Raw genomic sequence first — 18,990 nt, forward strand, 5'->3', positions numbered from 1 at the left:
AGAGCCTGTTGTAGGCTGCCAGTACACATAGGGGCTACCAAATAGCCAATCTCAGCCCTTATTTGGCACTCCAAGGGACTTTTTCATGCTTGTGTTGCTCCCCGACTCTTTCTACGTTTGAATGTGGCTCACAGGTAAAAAAAAGGTTGGGATCCCTGATCTAGCATCTACAGTTAGGCCCATAAATCTTTGGACAACTTTTTTTCTAATTTTGGTTCCGTACAGTACAACAATGAATTTGAAATAAAACAACTCAGATGCAGTTAAACTGCAGACTTTCAGCTTTAATTCAGTGGGATGAACAAAAAGATTCATAAAAATGTGAGAAACAAAAGCCTTTTTTAACACTATCACTTCATTTTAGGGTCTCAAAAGAAACTGTGTTACACCTATATAAAGTTAGGCCCATAAATCTTTGGACAGAGACAACTTTGTAATAAACAACATTTTTCTCTTCTGTAATTGGGGGTTTGTACAGTTCAAAGTGGATTTGAATTGAATTTTCCATAACTGAAAAATATCCCAGACTTTGTTGTAGCATTCACAAAGAAACACCGTACAACATTGCTGCCATTGATATTCCTGTGTAAAAATGCCAGTTCATTAACAGGAACATACACAGCCAAAAACAAGTTTTGCCATTGCACTTTACACCTCTGAAAACAAAACAATATGTTTTTTGAACGTCTTTACTATAAAATTCCCCAAAACCTTGTTTGTGTCAATTTCCTTCCCAAGCTGTGCAGTAGAACTGGTATGTTCAGAAAGTCCGCCAAGTACTGAAAGAAAACTCAAGTTCATCCTTTTTTTCTCTGTAAAAGGGCAGAGCTGTGATACATGGGCAGATTAGAGCTGCCGATATCAGCCCATGTCTGGGTGCTTCCGACAGGTCTCCACTGATCGATATTGGGCCAAAAATAGTCCAGATATCGATCAAGCAGGTTTTATTTTACCTATGATCCAGGACCACATTGGCTAGTTGATGTTGTCCTTTGACCTGTCTGCTCCCATTTAATTTGTTTTAAAACTATTGTTTGACCTAGGACTGAACAATTGGATTAACCCGATATTGCCCTGCCGTTGGTGGGCATGTCGGGGAAAGATCCTCTTGTTTGGCGACCTTGCCAAAGGAGCGGATCTTATCATGTACAGGCACCTTTACTTGGCAAGGTGCAAAAGCACACATACGGAGACCAGGGAGGATATATGGGTTGCTCCATTAAAAGTATAATTTTGAAAGTTAACAATCTAGATTTAAATGAGATGCCATAAATTATGTATAATTGCCTTCATGATGTAGGAACTTTTTTAAAAAAAAAAAAAAAATGACATTTCTTGATGACAGTACCTAAATTAGAAGTATTAAAGGTATTGGTACTGTGATTAAAAACAAATACTGAAATAAGAAAATGCTTTCAGGTTTATATTTTCTTGATTTCCTTTCTGATACAGTCTGTAAATAAATGGATAAATAGTGCTTTATTACTTTCGCTTAGTGCAGGTGGCCTCGGGAGAGTCTCTGTTCTTGTTAATTAAAACTTATTATGTAACATGTTAATCAAGAAGCTTTCTTTTGTACTGGATTTATCAATAAAAGGGTTTATCAAAATGAATTTATCAAAGTAAAGAGTAAATGAACACAAAATAAAGTAAATCATGTGTATTATAAATACTCTTACTTTTAAGGTGTTATTTACTGTAGTACTGAATTTTGGATATTCAACTGTAAGCCCATACACACAATGGGTTAAAAGATATCTGCCTTTCCATCAATGGCAGCTGTGAAGGTGCAAGCCTGGACAAAAGCCATCCTGCCATAAAATAATCCTTGCAGCTACAGTAATGTCAATATCAAAGAAATGCAAATAACTGGACACACTGGTATGGTTGCAGGGATAGCAAGAGTTCCCAAAGGGAATGACACTCTGCTGGATACCTGGAGCATTGGATTTTGGGATTTCTTTCACAGTGCATCCTAACTTGATTTCACTCCCTTGTCTATCTAAGAATAGATGAATTATCTCCAAAAACAGCGAACATCGACCTGATTGGCTGGGACTGTCTTTTGGGTGTGGCTGTCCTGGGAAAAGGGTAGTATGCATGTACATATAAAGAGCATTTGTAAATACTTTGTTAGTTAGGCACTTTCCACTCCCTTCCATTACACCTTTCCCAATCACTTTCTTCCTCCCTCCATCTTAGTAAGTTCCCTTTTTATGTTATACCTTTTAGTTCCTTTGTAAATAAATACCACTTATTTAAAGATCAGCCTGTCTCGAGTCATTAACCTGGCTTAGCCTGGCACCCCAAAATAGAGCAGATCCAACATTTACTAAACCTCTAATCTGTTTTAATTTTTTTTTCACGATTTATTATAACCTGATGCTGCAAAATGCCAGAAAAAAGGCTAAGAAGTACCCCCCTTAGACTCTTAGGGTAGAACTGCTCTGTCATCTCTAATATTGTATAACTTCTGGTCACATTTTGGCAAACCGAGTAGCATTGCAAATGTCTTGTTGTAGACCGTTCCTACTCTGTTGCTTAAATAATGGGGATACCCTCCCAAATATGTAAAGTAATTAAGCACCAAAACATACAAAAGAACCACAATATTGTTTCCAGAAGAGCTGCTTATTTGACACATTATGAGGGTAATTTATTAAATTCCAAATTTATCTCATATTTTATCTAAAAAAAGCATGCTCAAACTCCCATGCCCAACTTTAGCTTATTTATTAATAAAAAAAAACCTTGATTTAATCCGATCAAGGAAAAACTCTATAAAATTGAGCGAAACTCAAAAAATGTTCTGTCTTTTTTCCCAAATTGCTCTAATTTTTCGAGTTTTTGCCTGTAAACCCCGAAAAAGTTAGATTTTTGGACTAAACACAGAGCAGACCACAAAAACTTCAAATTGAGATAGGTGCCTCTCCCATTGACTTCTACAGGACCTCGACATGTCTCAGATTTGGGCTATTTGCAGCATCAGGTATAATAAATCTCAGAAAATTCAAGATTTTTTTTCTCAAAAAATTAGTTTAATAGTGAAAATCTTGAATTTCTCGAGTTTTTAACATTCGGATTTTAATAGCTAGCCCCCATGTGTCTTATAGGACCAGTAACACTAAAATCTGTAAGGCAGTTCTATGCATATTAATTATTATAAGTAGGTTTACACCATGTCCTTTCTGTGATTTACTAACCTTTCATCCATTGATGGTATATCTGATTTAATCTAAATTTACTAATCCAGATTAAATATCCCATATCATTTCAGTTTAAAGTTCTCTAACCATGGATCCCGTGTTCGTCTGTACTGAATTAAATTATTTTGTATAAAGGTGGCCATACACGGGCCGATAAAAGCTGCCGACAGACCGAGTCGGCAGCTTATTGGCCCGTGTGTGGGGGCCCCCGACGGGCTTCCCCGATCGAGATCTGGCCGAAAGTCGGCCAGATCTCGATCGGATGGGGTTAAAAATCCCGTCGGATCGCGGCCGCATCTGTTCGTTGATGCGGTCCTGCGATCCGACCGCCCGTTTGCGAACGTGAAGGATCCGATCGTTGGGCCCTAGGGCCCACGATCGGATCAGCCCGATATTGCCCACCTCAAGGTGGGCATATCGGAGGGAGATCCGCTCGTTTGGCGACATCGCCAAACGAGCGGATCTATCCGTGTATGGCCACCTTTAGACAGGTAATTTCTTCTAATTTCCTAGTCTCTTCTACTAACTTTATCCATTCACTTTTAATAGGGGGGCTTTCTTTCTTCCACCTCTTAGGGATCAATGCAAGTGCTGCACTATATAGGTGTAGGGTGAGTTTATCACTATCCCTCCTGTTTTTTTTAATCCATCTGGAATAGAATCAACGGTATATCCGTATGTTGGTAACTAGTCCCCATTACTTGAGTAATAATCTTATATATTTGTTCCCAATATGTGGACATAGCTGGGCATGTAACCCACATATGTTTAAAAGAGCCCACATCAGATACACTTCTCCAGCAAGTTGTAAATAATTAATGCAGTCTTTCAGGGACATAGTACCATCTAGTAGTGAAATCAGGATTAAGCAGCAGTGGTTGTAAAATTGGGAGGGTAGAAATTAATTTATATACCTTTTTATAATTATGCCGGGGGCAACCATTTTAAACTGAGTAGATACTTACATAGCAGACATCAGACAAGGTTTGTAGATTTATTTATTTTTTACTTAAAGGTATTCTGTCATGATTTTTATGATGTATTTTTTTTATTTCTAAATTACATTATTTACACTGCAAATAATTTACTCTACAATATCAAATTTCATTCCTGAACCAGCAAGTGTATTTTTTTGTTGTTATATTGGTGTGTATCCAATAATGTAGTGAACAACACCTTTTAGTAGAGTTAAAATGCCTTTCTTTCAAAATGGCTCAGACCAAACACTGCAACGTTTCAAGCCGTTCCCTGGCTTTTTTTTTTCAAGCTAACACACACGGTTATCTTTTGTTAGGGAGCTGCTATCTGGTTACCTTCACATTGTTCTGTTGTTAGTCTGCTGGGGGAGGGGGGGGTGATGTCACTCCAACTTGCAGTACAGTAGTAAAGAGTAACTGAAGTTTTTCAGAGCACAAGTCACATGACTTGGGGCAGCTGGGAAACTGACAATATGTCTAGTCCTAGGTCAGATTTTAAAATTAGATATAAAAAACAAAAATGTGTTTGTTCTTTTGAGAATTTCTATTTCAGTGCAGAATTCTGCTGGAACAGCACTATTACCTGATGCATTTTGATTTTTTTCCCCATGACAGTATCCCTTTAACCAGAGAAATAAACAGGTTTAAATATCATGCATGCATTCCCATGAAACGAAAACCTATTTATGATATATTTTTATGCGGTATAGAAAACAACCACAATATACCACACTCATAAATCGCCTTAGTCCCACCATAAGTTCCAGAGCAATGTTAAAATTCAGAAGATTAGCATCTACTGTATGACTGCAGAAGAAAGAGGGGAAAATGTATATAGTGTAGTCATTTAAATTCATTATTTTGTAGAAGTAAAATTAGTGTATAACGGTGCTCAACGTCAATGCTAGTGCTTGTCTGTGTCTTACACCTTACCTGTTTTTTTTTTTTTTCTAGTTTACTTGACATGACTGTCATCTATTAGGGTTGTAAGTACCCACCATAACAATTTATGGATCTGTGAAACACTGTTTTTGTGTATCTTGAGTGTAGGAAATGGATTGCACATTCTGCTTCGAAGTAATTTTTTGGGTACTTCCACCATCAAATAGGCCAAATTCGACTTCGATTCGAATTGAAAATACTTTGAATATTCGACCATTCGAAAGTACTGTCTCTTTAAAATACTTCGACACTTCGCCACCTTAAACCTGCCGAATTGCTATGTTAGCCTATGGGGACCTCCTAGAACCTATAGCCAACATTTGGCTATGTTTTTAGAAGTCAAAGTTTTTTTTTTTTTTTTTTTTGAAAATTGTTCAATCGATTTCTACGATCGATCGAACGATTTTACTTTGACCGAATATAGACCTGTCCGATCAAAAAAAGCTTCGAATATCGAAGTAATGCAATTCAATGGTCGAATTTCAAAGTTTTTTTCACTTCGAAATTCGACCCTTAGTAAATGTGCTCCTAAATGTCATGTTTTAACTCTTCACCTAACTCTTAGGGCACATTATTATGCTTCATATAGCTACTAAATATAGATAATGGAATTGGTGTTCTCCATCTTTTTTACATATTTAATCTTTCTGCCCATTTTTAGCATCAGTTGCAAGAGGCTAATGGTAGGTGCATTGGCCAGACTGCATAATGCAGGCATACTATCCACCAGAATTCTGCATTGAAATCTGTTTTTTAAAAGAGCAAAGAGATTTTTTAAATATTTAATTTTGAAATCTGACATGGGGCTAGATATGCAAAAAAAAATCAAAGTTATGGGAAAAAAGGTATCGGTACTGGCCTCTGATATGTCCGTTTCCCAGGTACCCTCAGTCATGTTACTTGTGTTCTGATAAACTTCAGTTGCTCTTTACTGCTGTGGTGCCCCATATTAAAATATAATCTATGTAGACTTTAACTCCTTCAACCTCTTCCAAGAGTTGCTGCATTGTTCTGTGAAAAATCTCTGATACTGAACTTAATCCAAAAGGCAGATGTTTGAACTGATACCTTCCAAAGGTGTATTAAAGGTACACGATTTTCTGCTTCTCTTAATGAGAGGAATCTGCCAAAATCCATTTGAGACATCTAGGATTGTAAATAATTTTGCATTTGCCATTTTACCCAGAATTCCATTTTGGGTGGGAATATGAAAATGTTCTCTCCTTATGTCCTCATTTAAAATTCTTTGGTATCCAAGCACAATCTCAGGGACCCATTTTTTTTCTCTACAATGACTAAGGAATGTAACGAAGCTGAAGATTCATTGATAGGCTCAATTACATATAGCTCCCTTTTGTCTTTCTCTCAATGCCACTGGCACATGCCTTATGTCTTGTACATCTGGTTTTGCATCAGCTTTTAATGAAATGTCATATGTAACTGGCAGCTTTCCAAGACCTGTAAAACATCCATGTTCACTTAGCAATATATCTATGTTGCTTTGTTGTGATTCTTTCACAACAAATAATTTGTTTACCAGTCTCAACTGTTTGTGCACCTAATAGGGGACAGTAATTACCAGAGACTACTGGAAATTCATGCTTGATTGCCTTGCCCTTGTAAGTAAAGGTGGCCCTAGACGTAACAATTATGATCTTTCTTGGAAAAGATCTTTCCAAGAAAGATCGTTCGTTTCAATACACACGTGTAGAGCTGAATCGTCAGCTATACAGATAGAGACAATTATATCTGTATCTGACGATTCAGCACAAACAATGGCCGATGTTTGGGTGCCTTCAAAGGCGCCCGATCAATATTTTCCATCCAGCCCAATCGACGAGCCGACCGATATCCAAGTCTTCTGCCGATCTGTTGGCACTTTTCCCGCTATACACGCACCGAATATCATACGAAAATTATTTTTGTATGCTATTATCTATGGTCTATGGCGTGAGTGTGCGTTTTTCTACTGATGGGATTTCAGACTCATTGAATGCCTTAAAAACTGATGTTTTACTTTTTAGTTTTGCTTTAATTTTTCGGTTTCTCCATATTTTTTATGTGATAATGTTCGTTTCGGCCCCAGTGTCCACTTTATACTTAAAGTGATACTGACACTAAAAAATTAATTTTAGCATATGAATGTACATTAAATGTTACCTATAGGTCATGTTGATCATTTTTTGCTGAGAGGTTTGTTTTTGTATATAATTGTTAGTTGAAGTTCCTAAGCCTGACTCTCTGACACTCTGACTTTGCCAACCTGACTGTCCCATCTCAGCCTGTTAGTTACAGTTTCTAATGCTAACGGACTCCTGCTGCACAAATATGGCAGCCCCCTCATACAGGAAAATGGGGGATCAGACAGGTAATGTAAAAACATCATGCAAATACTTTATGGCAAAGTTAGAAGTAGCTTGCAAAGTTATTATAATAGATGTAAAAAAAAGTTTAATTTCAGGTGTCAGTATCTCTTTAATCAGGGGACCATTTGTATCAATGTCTATGTCCCATCTTTTTTCACTTCTGTATATTTTACGGAGTGATATTTGCCACAAGCCTTGCACTGTTAACCAAAAGCCGGGCAATTGTTAAGCGAATAAGTGTTGCCACAATTATTACAGACTTTGTGTTTGGTAAATTTTGCATTCGTTTTCCCTTTGCCTTTCTTAAAATCAGATTTACTTGTGTGAGCCCTTGTTGTGCCTGAGGATGTGGCAACGCTGCTCACTTGAGAAATCTTCTCTTCACCTCTTATTCCTGTTAACACTTTGAGTTCAGCTGCTTGACAAATTCGTATAGCTTTTTCCAATGTAAGATCATGTTCCCTTAAAAATCTTTCTTGCACTTTTTGATCATTACATCCAATTACAAGTCTGTCTCTGATTAATGAATCTCTCAGCTGAGCAAAGTTACATGTTCTGCTTTTCAGCTTGAGGTCTGTTATGTATTCCTCTATGCTTTCAATAGGAGACTGCACTCTGGAGTTAAAGATACATCTCCCATATGTCTCATTCTCCTTAGGGGTGCAGTAATTTTCAAATTTTCCCATAACCACTTTAAAATAATCATATTTTCCAAGTTGAAATGAATTAAATATTTGCAATGCTTCTTCCCCTGCTATTGTTAGCAAAAGGGCCACTTTGTGCACACTGGGCAGTGTTCTAGTGTTGGTAGCTTTCATGTATAATAACAGTCTCTGCTTGAATATTTTCCATGCTTCTTCAATATTTCCCACAAACTTAACTAGAGCAGGTGGATGTAAACTGTCTGTCCTTATCTGTGCAGGGACGGCTACAATCCCAGGTGAAGAGTGGCCTGCTGCATCCTCTGTACCTCTTGCAGGTTCTGCCATGGTTCAGGCTCTGTCTGCTGAGTGGATCCACTCCTGCTACCATGTGTTGTACTTCTTAATAATGAGATTCTGGGGCTTGCAAAAGCAACTTATTTGCTCAAATGCAGGGCGTGAGAGATGCATGGCTCTCTGTCTGTTCAGCTCACTCCGGTCTGCTTCTGAACTGGCCCACCTTGCTGCTTCTTTGTCCTAACAAACTTTATTAACATCAAAATTATCAACACAGGCACCTCCGTTGTTAAGTTACAGAAGTGCAAGACTCAAGGTTGTAGGTTGTAGTGGGCAACACAATAGAAGTTGGAGAGAGTGTGCAAGGATGATGGTGTTTAGGTTTATTGTTTTTCTGTGGTTTAGATATGTATTAAATGTTTAATGCAAGCTAGTGCAGTATGTGTAGTTTATTCTAGCCTGTGTAACCATTTATGGGTCATATTTATAAAGGTGTTGTGTAAAAAGCAGGAAAGAATTATCATTTGCATCACTGCGTTTTGGTCATCCATTCACCTTCTAATAATACACATGTTTATAAAGCATTATATGCTAAGCCAAAGAAGGAGACAGCACTTCCGGTAAAAAGAGAGACAGATTTATTGCAGTATCCTGCACTGGTGATACCAGTATCAGGATACTGCAATAAATCTGCCACTCTTTTTACCGGAAGTGGCGTCTCCTTCTTTGGTTTGGCGAATTTACACAGTGGGGACGCTGTGGACAGAGCACCCAGGAAAGAGCATAGCAGCAGCCCTATTGGATAAAGAGCCTGGAGCAGTTCCTTTGGCTGAGGAACGAAATATAAAGCATAATAGCAGCACGGAATCCAAGTAATATTTAAGTGACTCTGACACTCGCTTTTTAAGTGTAAGAAACTCATGTTACCTTTAAATAGAGAACAAATGAACACCGGCCAGGTTATTGTTATATTCTTATCTCTTTGTTCACATGCAATGTTAAGACACTGCCTGAAGCTACTCCTCTTGTATTCCCCACAACAGCAGGTATCTCTTATGTTGTGATTGATATCAGAGTATGCCACGCACTGATGGAGCCACACTGGCATACTCTGTCAGTCACAACAAAAGAACCACCTGCTGCCACTGGCTGAAGATATTTCTAATGGTACAATTATGAAACTGCCTGCCAAAGCATTTTTTGGACTCTGTATACTGTGTGTGTGTGTGTTATAAGAGAACAATAATCAGAACTGCATGGATAGTTTGTAATTCATTTACAAAAGCAGTCAAGGATGAGCTCTGTCTTGACTTAGTTACTTGAGTTTTCAGCACTGGTATAAGTCTGAAACAAACTTTTTCCAGTTTTTGTGACTTAGGAGTGTGTCTGGAGTATCACATCAGTTTAGTAGTCAAGTCCTCAGTAGTTCATTAAAGGAACAGTAACGTCAAAAAATAAAAGTGTTTTAAAATACTGTAATAAAGTTGGAATAAACAGCTTCAAAGCAGTATTTTCAAACTGCATGTGTTTCTTTTATTAGCAGTGCAAAACACTACATGTTTTGGGTACAACCCTTTTTCAAGTGTATGAAAAGGGTTGTACCTGAAACATGTAGTGTTTTTTTTTTTTTATCTTATACCTTTTGGGAGTGTGACACAGGCTCCTAGGAATTCACAGCGATACACTTTTTGAACTTATATGCTGGAACAAGCAATTTGTCTTACTAAAAGTGTTTTAAAGTAATAAAAATATAATGCAGTGTTGCCCTGCACTGGTAAAACTGCTGTTTGCTTAAGAAACACTACTATTGTTTATATAAATGAGCTGCTGTATAGCAATGGGGGCAGCCATTCAAAGGAGAAAAGGCTCAGGTTACACAGGAGATAGCAAATAAGCTCTGTCTGTCTAATGGTGTTATCTGTTATCCATTTGTTAACCTGTGCCATTGCTCCACAGCAGCTTGTTTATATGAACTATAGTAGTGTTTCTGAAGCAAACAGATCAGATTTACCAGTGCAGGGCAACACTACATGATATTTTTATTACTTTAAAAGACTTACATTTTTTGGTGTTACTGTTCCTTTAAAATTAGCATCAGATGTTTGACTTTTATGGAATGATCTTTCATTTTGTATTCTGCACTTGTGTTTTTTATTAGGAAGACATGAATTTAAATGAAGAGAAGAAAGCACCATTGCGAGAAAAAGACTTTGCCACAAAAAAGGAGATGGTCCTGCAGTATATAAGCACTGCTTCAAAAGCTGTACGTATTATAAATTACTTCTGTTTTATTTTTTTTATTTTATAAACAAAGTAGAGTTACCAGATCATTTGAAAAATTATTGCAAGTTGGCACAACTGATTGCCGAGTGGTTACATCCAGTGCTGGAATTTGGGTGGGATGCGGCAGGATGGCATCACACTACTTATTTTTTTTTTCTAAAGTGCATACCGTCAGGCAGGATGTTACCATTCAGAATACTGGAGCTTTTTTTTTTTTTCTCTCCGGAGCAGGTGGAGCAGTGGAAGGAGGGACTGTTTTTAATAAAAAAAAAAAAAAAAAAAGCTTAACCTTGTCCTGGGAATAAGAAATCTTTCCCAAAGCCAAATCTCGATCTGTCAGTGCCCCTGGAATAACTTCTTTACAGAGCAGCCGGTAACAGTGCGCACATTGTGGGAGGATTGTCCTACGTCAGCGCCTCTAGCTCTTGTCTCGCGCATGCACTGTATTGGGAGAAATATTTCCTTGGCGCCCTTGATCCTATTTCTTATGGGGGGGGGTCCCTTTCCTAGCAGATGTATTAGAGCTCACTCAAATAAGTGATTCCAGTACAAACAAAATCTAAAAATAACTGCCTTTTGCACAAATCCTGCATATAGAGAGACAGGGTTTCTGGTGACTTTAATACAGTGAGCTCTAATACATCTTCTAGGCAAAAGGAGCCACCCTATAAGATATATTGGATCTAACTGTCAATGATTATCTGACACCCAACTGCTGCATGAAGAGAAACTGAGAGAGGAATAGTGAAGATTAACTTGATTTAAGAAACCGTACAGAATATTTAATTAGATTTAAGATATGACGGCAGTGTTGCTTGCATAGTTGAAAGAATTAAGAGTTCATTGAGCATTCTTTGTTTTGACTTTGATATACTGGTATGAGACCTATTATCCAGACTGCTCGGAACCTGGGGTATTCCAGATAATGGATCTTTCTGTAATTTGGATCACCATACATGAAGGGGCGCATTTAATAATCAAATTTCGTTTTTTTTTTTTAAAAATATATAAAAATTAGATTTTCCTTTTTTTTTTTTTTAAAAGCTCTAAAAAACTTTGTAAAAGTAAAAGTTGTTGAGATCCTATAGAAGTCAATGAGAGCTGTGCTGATCCTGTTTTAAATAGGGAGGCACTGAATCCAGGATTCGGTTTTGGATTCTGTCAGGATTTGTTTTTCTCAGCAGGATTCGGCCGAACTGAATCTGAATCCTAATTTGCATATGCAAATTAGAGGTGGGGAGGTAAATCGCATGACTTTTTGTCACAAAACAAGGAAGTAAAAAATGTTTTCCCCTTCCCACTACTATTTTGAACATGCAAATTAGCATTCGGGGGTTCGGCCAAATCCAAAAGAGTAGATCGGTGCATCCATAATTTTAAATCAATTCAAACTTTTAGAGGTTTTTTGTATTTTTTTTTTTTTTGTTAGGATTTGTCAGAAAAGCTCGAATTTTTTAGAGGTATTCATATTTTTTAAGCACATTTTCTAGCCCACTTTTTTTTATTCTGAATTTTTAATAGACATTTATGGTTTTGGAGAAAGCGAGTTTAGTCGTAGTTTCAAAAACCTCAAAAAATAATAATGTACAACCTTTGATTAATAAGCCTACATGTCTGCTAAAAAATAATTGAAATATTAATTAAACCCAACAGGCTTATTTTGCCTCCAATAAGTATTTATTATATCTAGCTTGGGATATTATACAAGGTACGGTTATATTATTACAAAGAAAAAGGAAATCAAACATTTTCATTATTTGGATAGAATAGAGTCTATGGCAGATGGCCTGTAATTTGGAGCTTTCTAGATAACAGGTTTACATATAACTGATCTCATACCTGTATTTTCATGTGTTTTTTAAGTCTGATCTGAGCAGTCTTAAAAACTATTAGGCTAATGCAACTAGGCATTTTCTGAGGTGTAGTCGTATATTAATGTTAGACATATATTTCCATCTTAATATGTGGCCTAGAGATTACTGAAAAAAATCTGTACCAATTTCATCAACTAGTCAGATGTGAAGTTCATTTATATTCTATGTTGCATCAAGGTCATATCAAAATCTTGTATAATTGTGTAACAAGGCTAGTCTGTTCCAAATTTTAGGCTAATGAACTGACACATTCAGATGGATGACAGTCTGTGACGTGTTCTCTGTTCATTGAGAGATTCTGCTGAATGTTCACAATTATTTTTTTAAATAGATTTTGCATTGTGCACAGTTCAAAACTTCAAAACTTTGTAACTTTTGCACACTAGCAAAAACTTTGCAGTAGTGATTAAAAATCCAGCATAGCCTACAAGTATTTACTGATTATGATCAGAATATGATCAACTGTACGGAATGCACTGCAGCAAGGATTTCGTTCAGGAATAGGGCAGATTTCAGCACTGCTTGAAGAAATTGGGTTATCCAAATTGGTTCACCCGAAGCCACACAACTTTGTAACAATTTTTATTCACAAATGCTGCAAGTTTTTTTTTTTTTCTAAAAAGGTAAATTAGGTTTCAGATGCGTTTTTGTGTTTTCAACAAATATTTTTCGGGGGATAATGTGTTTGGCCAAATGCCAAATTTAATGGCATTGGTGCTTTGTTACAATGTTCCCTCTAAAGTTTGCGCTTATGCATCCACACACAGCGCACATAACATTGTGCTGCGCACAAAGAATTTTGTGTGAAAACACAACATTTGTATTAATTCTGACCTGAGCACACAGTTTTTAAAAACTGTGCATAAAAGTTTTTTTTGCGCAAATAGCTGTGAAGGAATCAGGCAACATTGCATTTCTATAAACAAAACATTGCATCATTTGTCAACCTTAGCTGTGTGTGTCACATGATTAGTCTGTGTGTCGCTGTGACTTTATCCGACATTTCAATCTCTTACCTTATTTCCGTCGCATGCGATTTGTCGCAGCGCATCGGATCACGCCGAAAACGTCAGTGTAGTCCTACCCTGTATGTGTGGATTGATCATTCAGTTTCTGATTACAATTAGAACAATTACAAATAGAACATCCACCACCCTGATGGAGTCCAAAGAGAGACTATCTTAGGGCTAATAAGTGCCTCCCTCCCAAGGGCATACTATCCTGGGACTTCCTGAACTGTCGGGGGTCATTAACTCTTTAAGCCCCCTACATAACATCTGTGGTATTTCTTTATATGGGCTTCTCACATAATCAAAAATCCCATTTCTAACAGTAAACAAAGTCTTTGAGTGTAGTGTGTTTTGATAGGGTGCAGTAATACAAATCAATGAAAACAGCAGCATTCCAGTTACTTTGTAAAAGTGAAAACTTCAAGGGGCAGATTTATCAAGGGTTGAATTGAAAATAAGAATTTTAAGTTTGCTTAAGTTTATTATAGTGTAATTCGACTAGGGAATAGTCCAAATTCGATTTAAATTTAAAAAAAAAATCGAAATTCGATTTTGAAATGTATCATTTGAATAGTGAAATTCGAATTTCGACTATTCGCCATCTAAAACCTGCTGAATTTGTGTTTTAGGCTATGGGGGACCTCCTACAATCAATTTGGAGCTTTTCAATCTATTTTTAGAAACTCCCATAAACTCGAAACTCGACCCTTGATAAATCTGCTCCTATGTGCAAAAGATTCGGGCCTTACTCCAGCCTTTTATCTAGCCCTCATAAGGGCTGGTGTAAGGCCTAACTGTCAATGATCTGACACCCAACTGCTGCATGAGGACAGAATGAAGAGAAACAGAAGCTGAGAGAAGGATAGTGAACATAAACGTGTTTCCTTTAGAAACAATGCAGAATATTTAATTGATCGTATTTAGAAAGTTTCTTATTTCAATATGAAAACGTGTATTAAATTTTTTTTCTCGATAGTTCCCCTTTAAAAATACCGTGATATATCTGAGCTTCCGGTCTACTGAAACAAGGCAATGGGACGACATTTACTCTGCAAGATCTAACATGCAGCGCTCAACATCTTCTCCTAGCCTGGACTTTGCTCAAACCAGACGTCAATTGTTACTCCTGTATGGAGGTTTTTCAGCTTCCCTGTTTCTTGCGTCAGATTGATTTATCTCTGTAGCACGCTGGAGTCTTTGCTGCTCTTACAAAAATAAATTACAAAAGGAGAAACACTGCCCACATGCACCCTCTCTCAGTACTTAAATTAAATTGAAGACAAAGATATATTACAAAACCGCAACATGCACCCTCGGTACAGCAGTAACAATGAACTTCCTGTTTGCACAGTCCAGGCTAGGAGGAGATGTTGAGTGCCGCATGTTGGATCTTGCAGAGTGAATGTTGCTCCATCGCCTTGTTTCGGTAGACCGGAAGCTCCATCCATATCACAGTATTTTTAATAAAGCATTGCGAATAGTAAACTTTGTGCAGGACAGAGCTTATTTCAGTGCAGGGTAAAATATATTTTTTACTAAACATTTTTGAGTGTTACAGTTCCTTTTGGTTAAATTTCCACTTTCACAGAGTAACCGGAATGTTGCTTTTTTAATTGATTAGTAAACAGTCATTGGCATTATTTTCAGTGAAGTTATGTTGAAAGCTAAAAAAAGTATAATCTTATAAACGATTTTTTTAGTACAGTTTATACATGCTTATTCTTGAGTATAATGGCCAACTATAATTTTGCTTACCACTAATCTGAATCTCTACTTGTTAAAGTAGATATTATTAAAAATTTCTCTAATTTGCAGAGTTTATTCTTGCTTTGCATCCCATTTATGTTCGCACACATCTTGTTCAGCATCTCGATTGATGTAGTTGGCACAATGGCTTCCTATAAGTGTTGCACATAGCGCAGCTGGTACAGCTATCCAACTTGCTTCTTCCTCTGGGAAAAGTGCTCAGCAGTTTGTTCTCTATATAAATTGCTTTTCTTTTTTTTATGGAAGTTGCAGCATGAAACCACTTGAGGGATTTTAAACCAATCACTAAGAATCTAAATATACTGCAGATGTTGTTTCAATTAAGAAAGTCTGATGAGTGTAACATTTTCAATATATTAGAATTTGAAATTATACTTTAAAATTATGTATTTAACCCTTATTAAAGTAGTCGGATATGTTTTAGAAATTTCTGTAATCAATAGAAAGGCTAATCGTTATAAATTATTGCACCAGTAATCAAATTATTTGTCTTTTTAAAGAATAACATAATACATACTGTAATTTATAAGGCTATTAGGAGTGGACAAGTTTATATAGGTAATGGGATTCAAAACAAAATGGCACCTAAATCCATTGCTAGACAACCCTCAGTGTAGAAATGTGCAAAAGTGGCCACATATTGTAAACACCAAACAAGCATCTTGTAAAAACCAAAATGCATCTACCTCTGAGTATTTATACACTGAAGACAAGAATTAAAGGTAGAGGGAAACAAAAGAGAGGAATATACTGCAGCAAAACACATACCTGACATCTCCCAAATATGCCTAAATATGTTTGCCAACCACTGTGGCACGCTTGGTGTGTAAGTTTCGAGCATAAGAAACAAGACTGTGAATGTGCACCAAATTTCTATACTTTGCCTGTAGTATCATGTGGTTGCACTGTGTTTCTCTGAATTGACCAAATGAACCGGCCTTAAGCTCAAGTGGGTAGTGCTACTATGTTACATTGCCAAACACATATCATAGATAGGCCATCTTTCTCAGGCCAAAGCCTGTCAAAATGGTAGATCAGGAGTAGACTGAGCTCCTAAAGCGCTCGATAGCTCCCCAACTAGTGATGGGCGAATTTGTCGCCAGCGTTAATTCGCGATCGGCACAATTGACGTCAGCAACAGTTCCAATGCCGGCGACATTTGACTTGCATTAAAGTCAATGGATGTCCGTTTAAATGTCTCTGGCGTTGAAATTTTCGCTGGCGTCGGAATTGTTGCTGGCGTCCACAAACTTTGACGCCGGCAAATTTTTGCAGCAATTTCACAAATTTATACGCCAGCATCGAAACTCGGAAATTCGGCGCAAATTCATGCCTGGCGAATAAATTCACCCATCACTACTCCCAACTGTAAGGATGTTGCAATTTTTTACCACTGTCATCACGTGTTCAGTATCTGACCTAACCAATATGGTTTATCTAGTGTAGCATATCGTGGCCTGTACATTGGTTAATCGACCTGTACCCACCTTACATGGTACAAGTGGACCATAGCGAATACTTTGTCTCTTATTGGCATGCCTTGTGTAATTAGAGCAAGCATTTGTAGGTAGATTTTGGTCAATTGATATTGATTGCTATAATGCCCTAGAGAAAAGTGTAACACAAACCCACAGAGAGGAAACAAAGTAAAGCTTGAGGGCAAGGTCACACGGGCTGTTTTAGGGTGCATTTTTAAAAGTGCGCATTTGTGCGTAAATACGTTATATGCGTAATAGGCTACATTTTGCATGTAAATTGCTTTTCCCGTTTGGCTTTTTTTTATAATAAATAATAATAAACAGTTCTGTAAATGAAATATTGCAGTTGTGTTGGGTACTAGTCCATATTAATCACTAAAATCAGAGACTGAAGGAGTGGCTAGAGGGCAATTGACCTGTCACTGGATGAACTTTTATCAACTCTTATTTTTTCATTTGGGAAAAACCCATCTTATAATGTGTTGAAGCTAATGTATCTGCCTATACAACTGCTGCTGTGAGATGGAGCATCCTTTTTTCTAATCTCAGTGGATGCCCTTGTGTCCTCTGGAAGCATCTACTAGTGAATAAAGTATCAACAAATTATATGGTCCCGTTATATGTTTATACATAGTTAACTTGGCAAGCCATTCTTCATCACTAAGACTTTCCATACCCTTTACCAGCTTAGTTGCCCTTATTTGGACTCTTTCTATAATAACACTTTTGAGCACTGGAGACAAAAACTGCATTGCATGTTCTAGATGGGGCCTTACCAGTGCACTATAAAGCTTCTCGCAATCCTAAACCACTTTTCAAAATCATGTTTGTTTATCTAAAATTGTGAGTTTATTATCTAGAAGTATCACTAGGTTCTTCTTCGTCAAGGATTTTCTTAACCATGTCCCATTAAGGTTATAAATGGCTTATGTATTTTTACATCCTAGGTGCATGACCTTACTGCCCTTATGGGCTGCATATTTTTTTTTTGTCATCTGCAAACTTTTATATATTGCTGATATAGACAACCCCATAATAATTTATGGATACATTAAAGTGGACCCAATAAAGAACTCTGCAGAAATTCTATTCCAAGTAAAGCATGTACCACTGACGTAGCCAGTCCTCCATGTTATAAATGTGTACAATTTTATATGGGCCTCAGCTTTTGAAATTACACGTTTTGAAATCTTAAATTACTTGTTCCTGTTCAAAATGTAAAGTACGAAGGTGCTGTTGTGGATATTTGCAAGAAAAACGTGAAAATATTTCCTATCAATGTGAATTCCAACAGATCAAGTTGAGTTTCATTGGGGACAGAATTTGTCAGATCGTGTTTGTGCCCTTTTATGTGTCTACCATAGACTTAATTTTATCCAAATAATTCATATTTTAAAAATTGATTTTTCTCTGTAGTAATAAAAAACTACCTTGTACTTGATTCAAACTAAGATATAATTAATCCTTATTGGAAGCACAACCAGCCTATTGTTTTTTTTTTTAACATGTTTACATGATTTTATAGTAGACTTGAAGATAGGTATGAAGATCCAAATTACAGAAAGATCTGTTATTTGGAAAAGCCCTGGTCCCAAGCCTTATGCATTACAGGTCCCATACCTGTACCATCTTTTGTAGTCGTCAACTGCTGTACCTTGCACAGTTTGGTTTGTTTGAACTCAGTCAAGTCATGTTTGTGTTTATTCAGCCATTCAGATTTGTCAATTTTAATTTTCTTTAAATATCTATCCTTTGTCTTTTGGTAGAAAAGTGCCAGTTTCAGAGCTTGTGCTGGTTTCCTATTCAACTAAATGGCGGTGTCAGGTCCTATGCTCAGTAAGCATTGGTATAGTTTAAAAAATGTTGAAAAGGAGCATTAAATCAGATAGCTGAGAATAGCTAGACCAGCATTCTAAATAAGTGAAATTGTCGCTTACATAATATAATACATTTCCATGTTTTCTGTAAAAGTGTCTGCTTTATCGATGTAGATTGTTAGCTGTCAACTGCTCCACATTAGGATGAAAGTCTTAACTTTATAAACCAGTTTGTATCAAACATCTCACTCTTTAAGAAAGTGATGTTTTACAAAGTGAGGCTCCTATTCTGTTCTTCCCTTATGTTATGACATCTGCTCTAACAGTGTAAA

The 18,990-nt window shown here is 36.9% G+C and overlaps 1 protein-coding gene across 5 annotated transcripts in view; it reads left to right on the forward strand.

Moving 5' to 3' along the window:
* Positions 1-18,990, forward strand: part of diaph3.L (diaphanous related formin 3 L homeolog) — a 302,953-nt gene that overhangs the window by 50,930 nt on the left and 233,033 nt on the right. For all 5 annotated transcript variants that reach the window (XM_018247296.2, XM_018247297.2, XM_018247299.2 and 2 more), the window contains one exon: positions 10,588-10,692. In XM_018247296.2, coding sequence (XP_018102785.1) covers positions 10,588-10,692 — 105 coding nt within the window. The remainder of the gene's footprint in view (positions 1-10,587; positions 10,693-18,990) is intronic.

The sequence above is a fragment of the Xenopus laevis genome, chromosome 2L (assembly GCF_017654675.1).
Source record: "Xenopus laevis strain J_2021 chromosome 2L, Xenopus_laevis_v10.1, whole genome shotgun sequence".
NCBI classification, from domain to species: Eukaryota; Metazoa; Chordata; class Amphibia; order Anura; family Pipidae; genus Xenopus; species Xenopus laevis.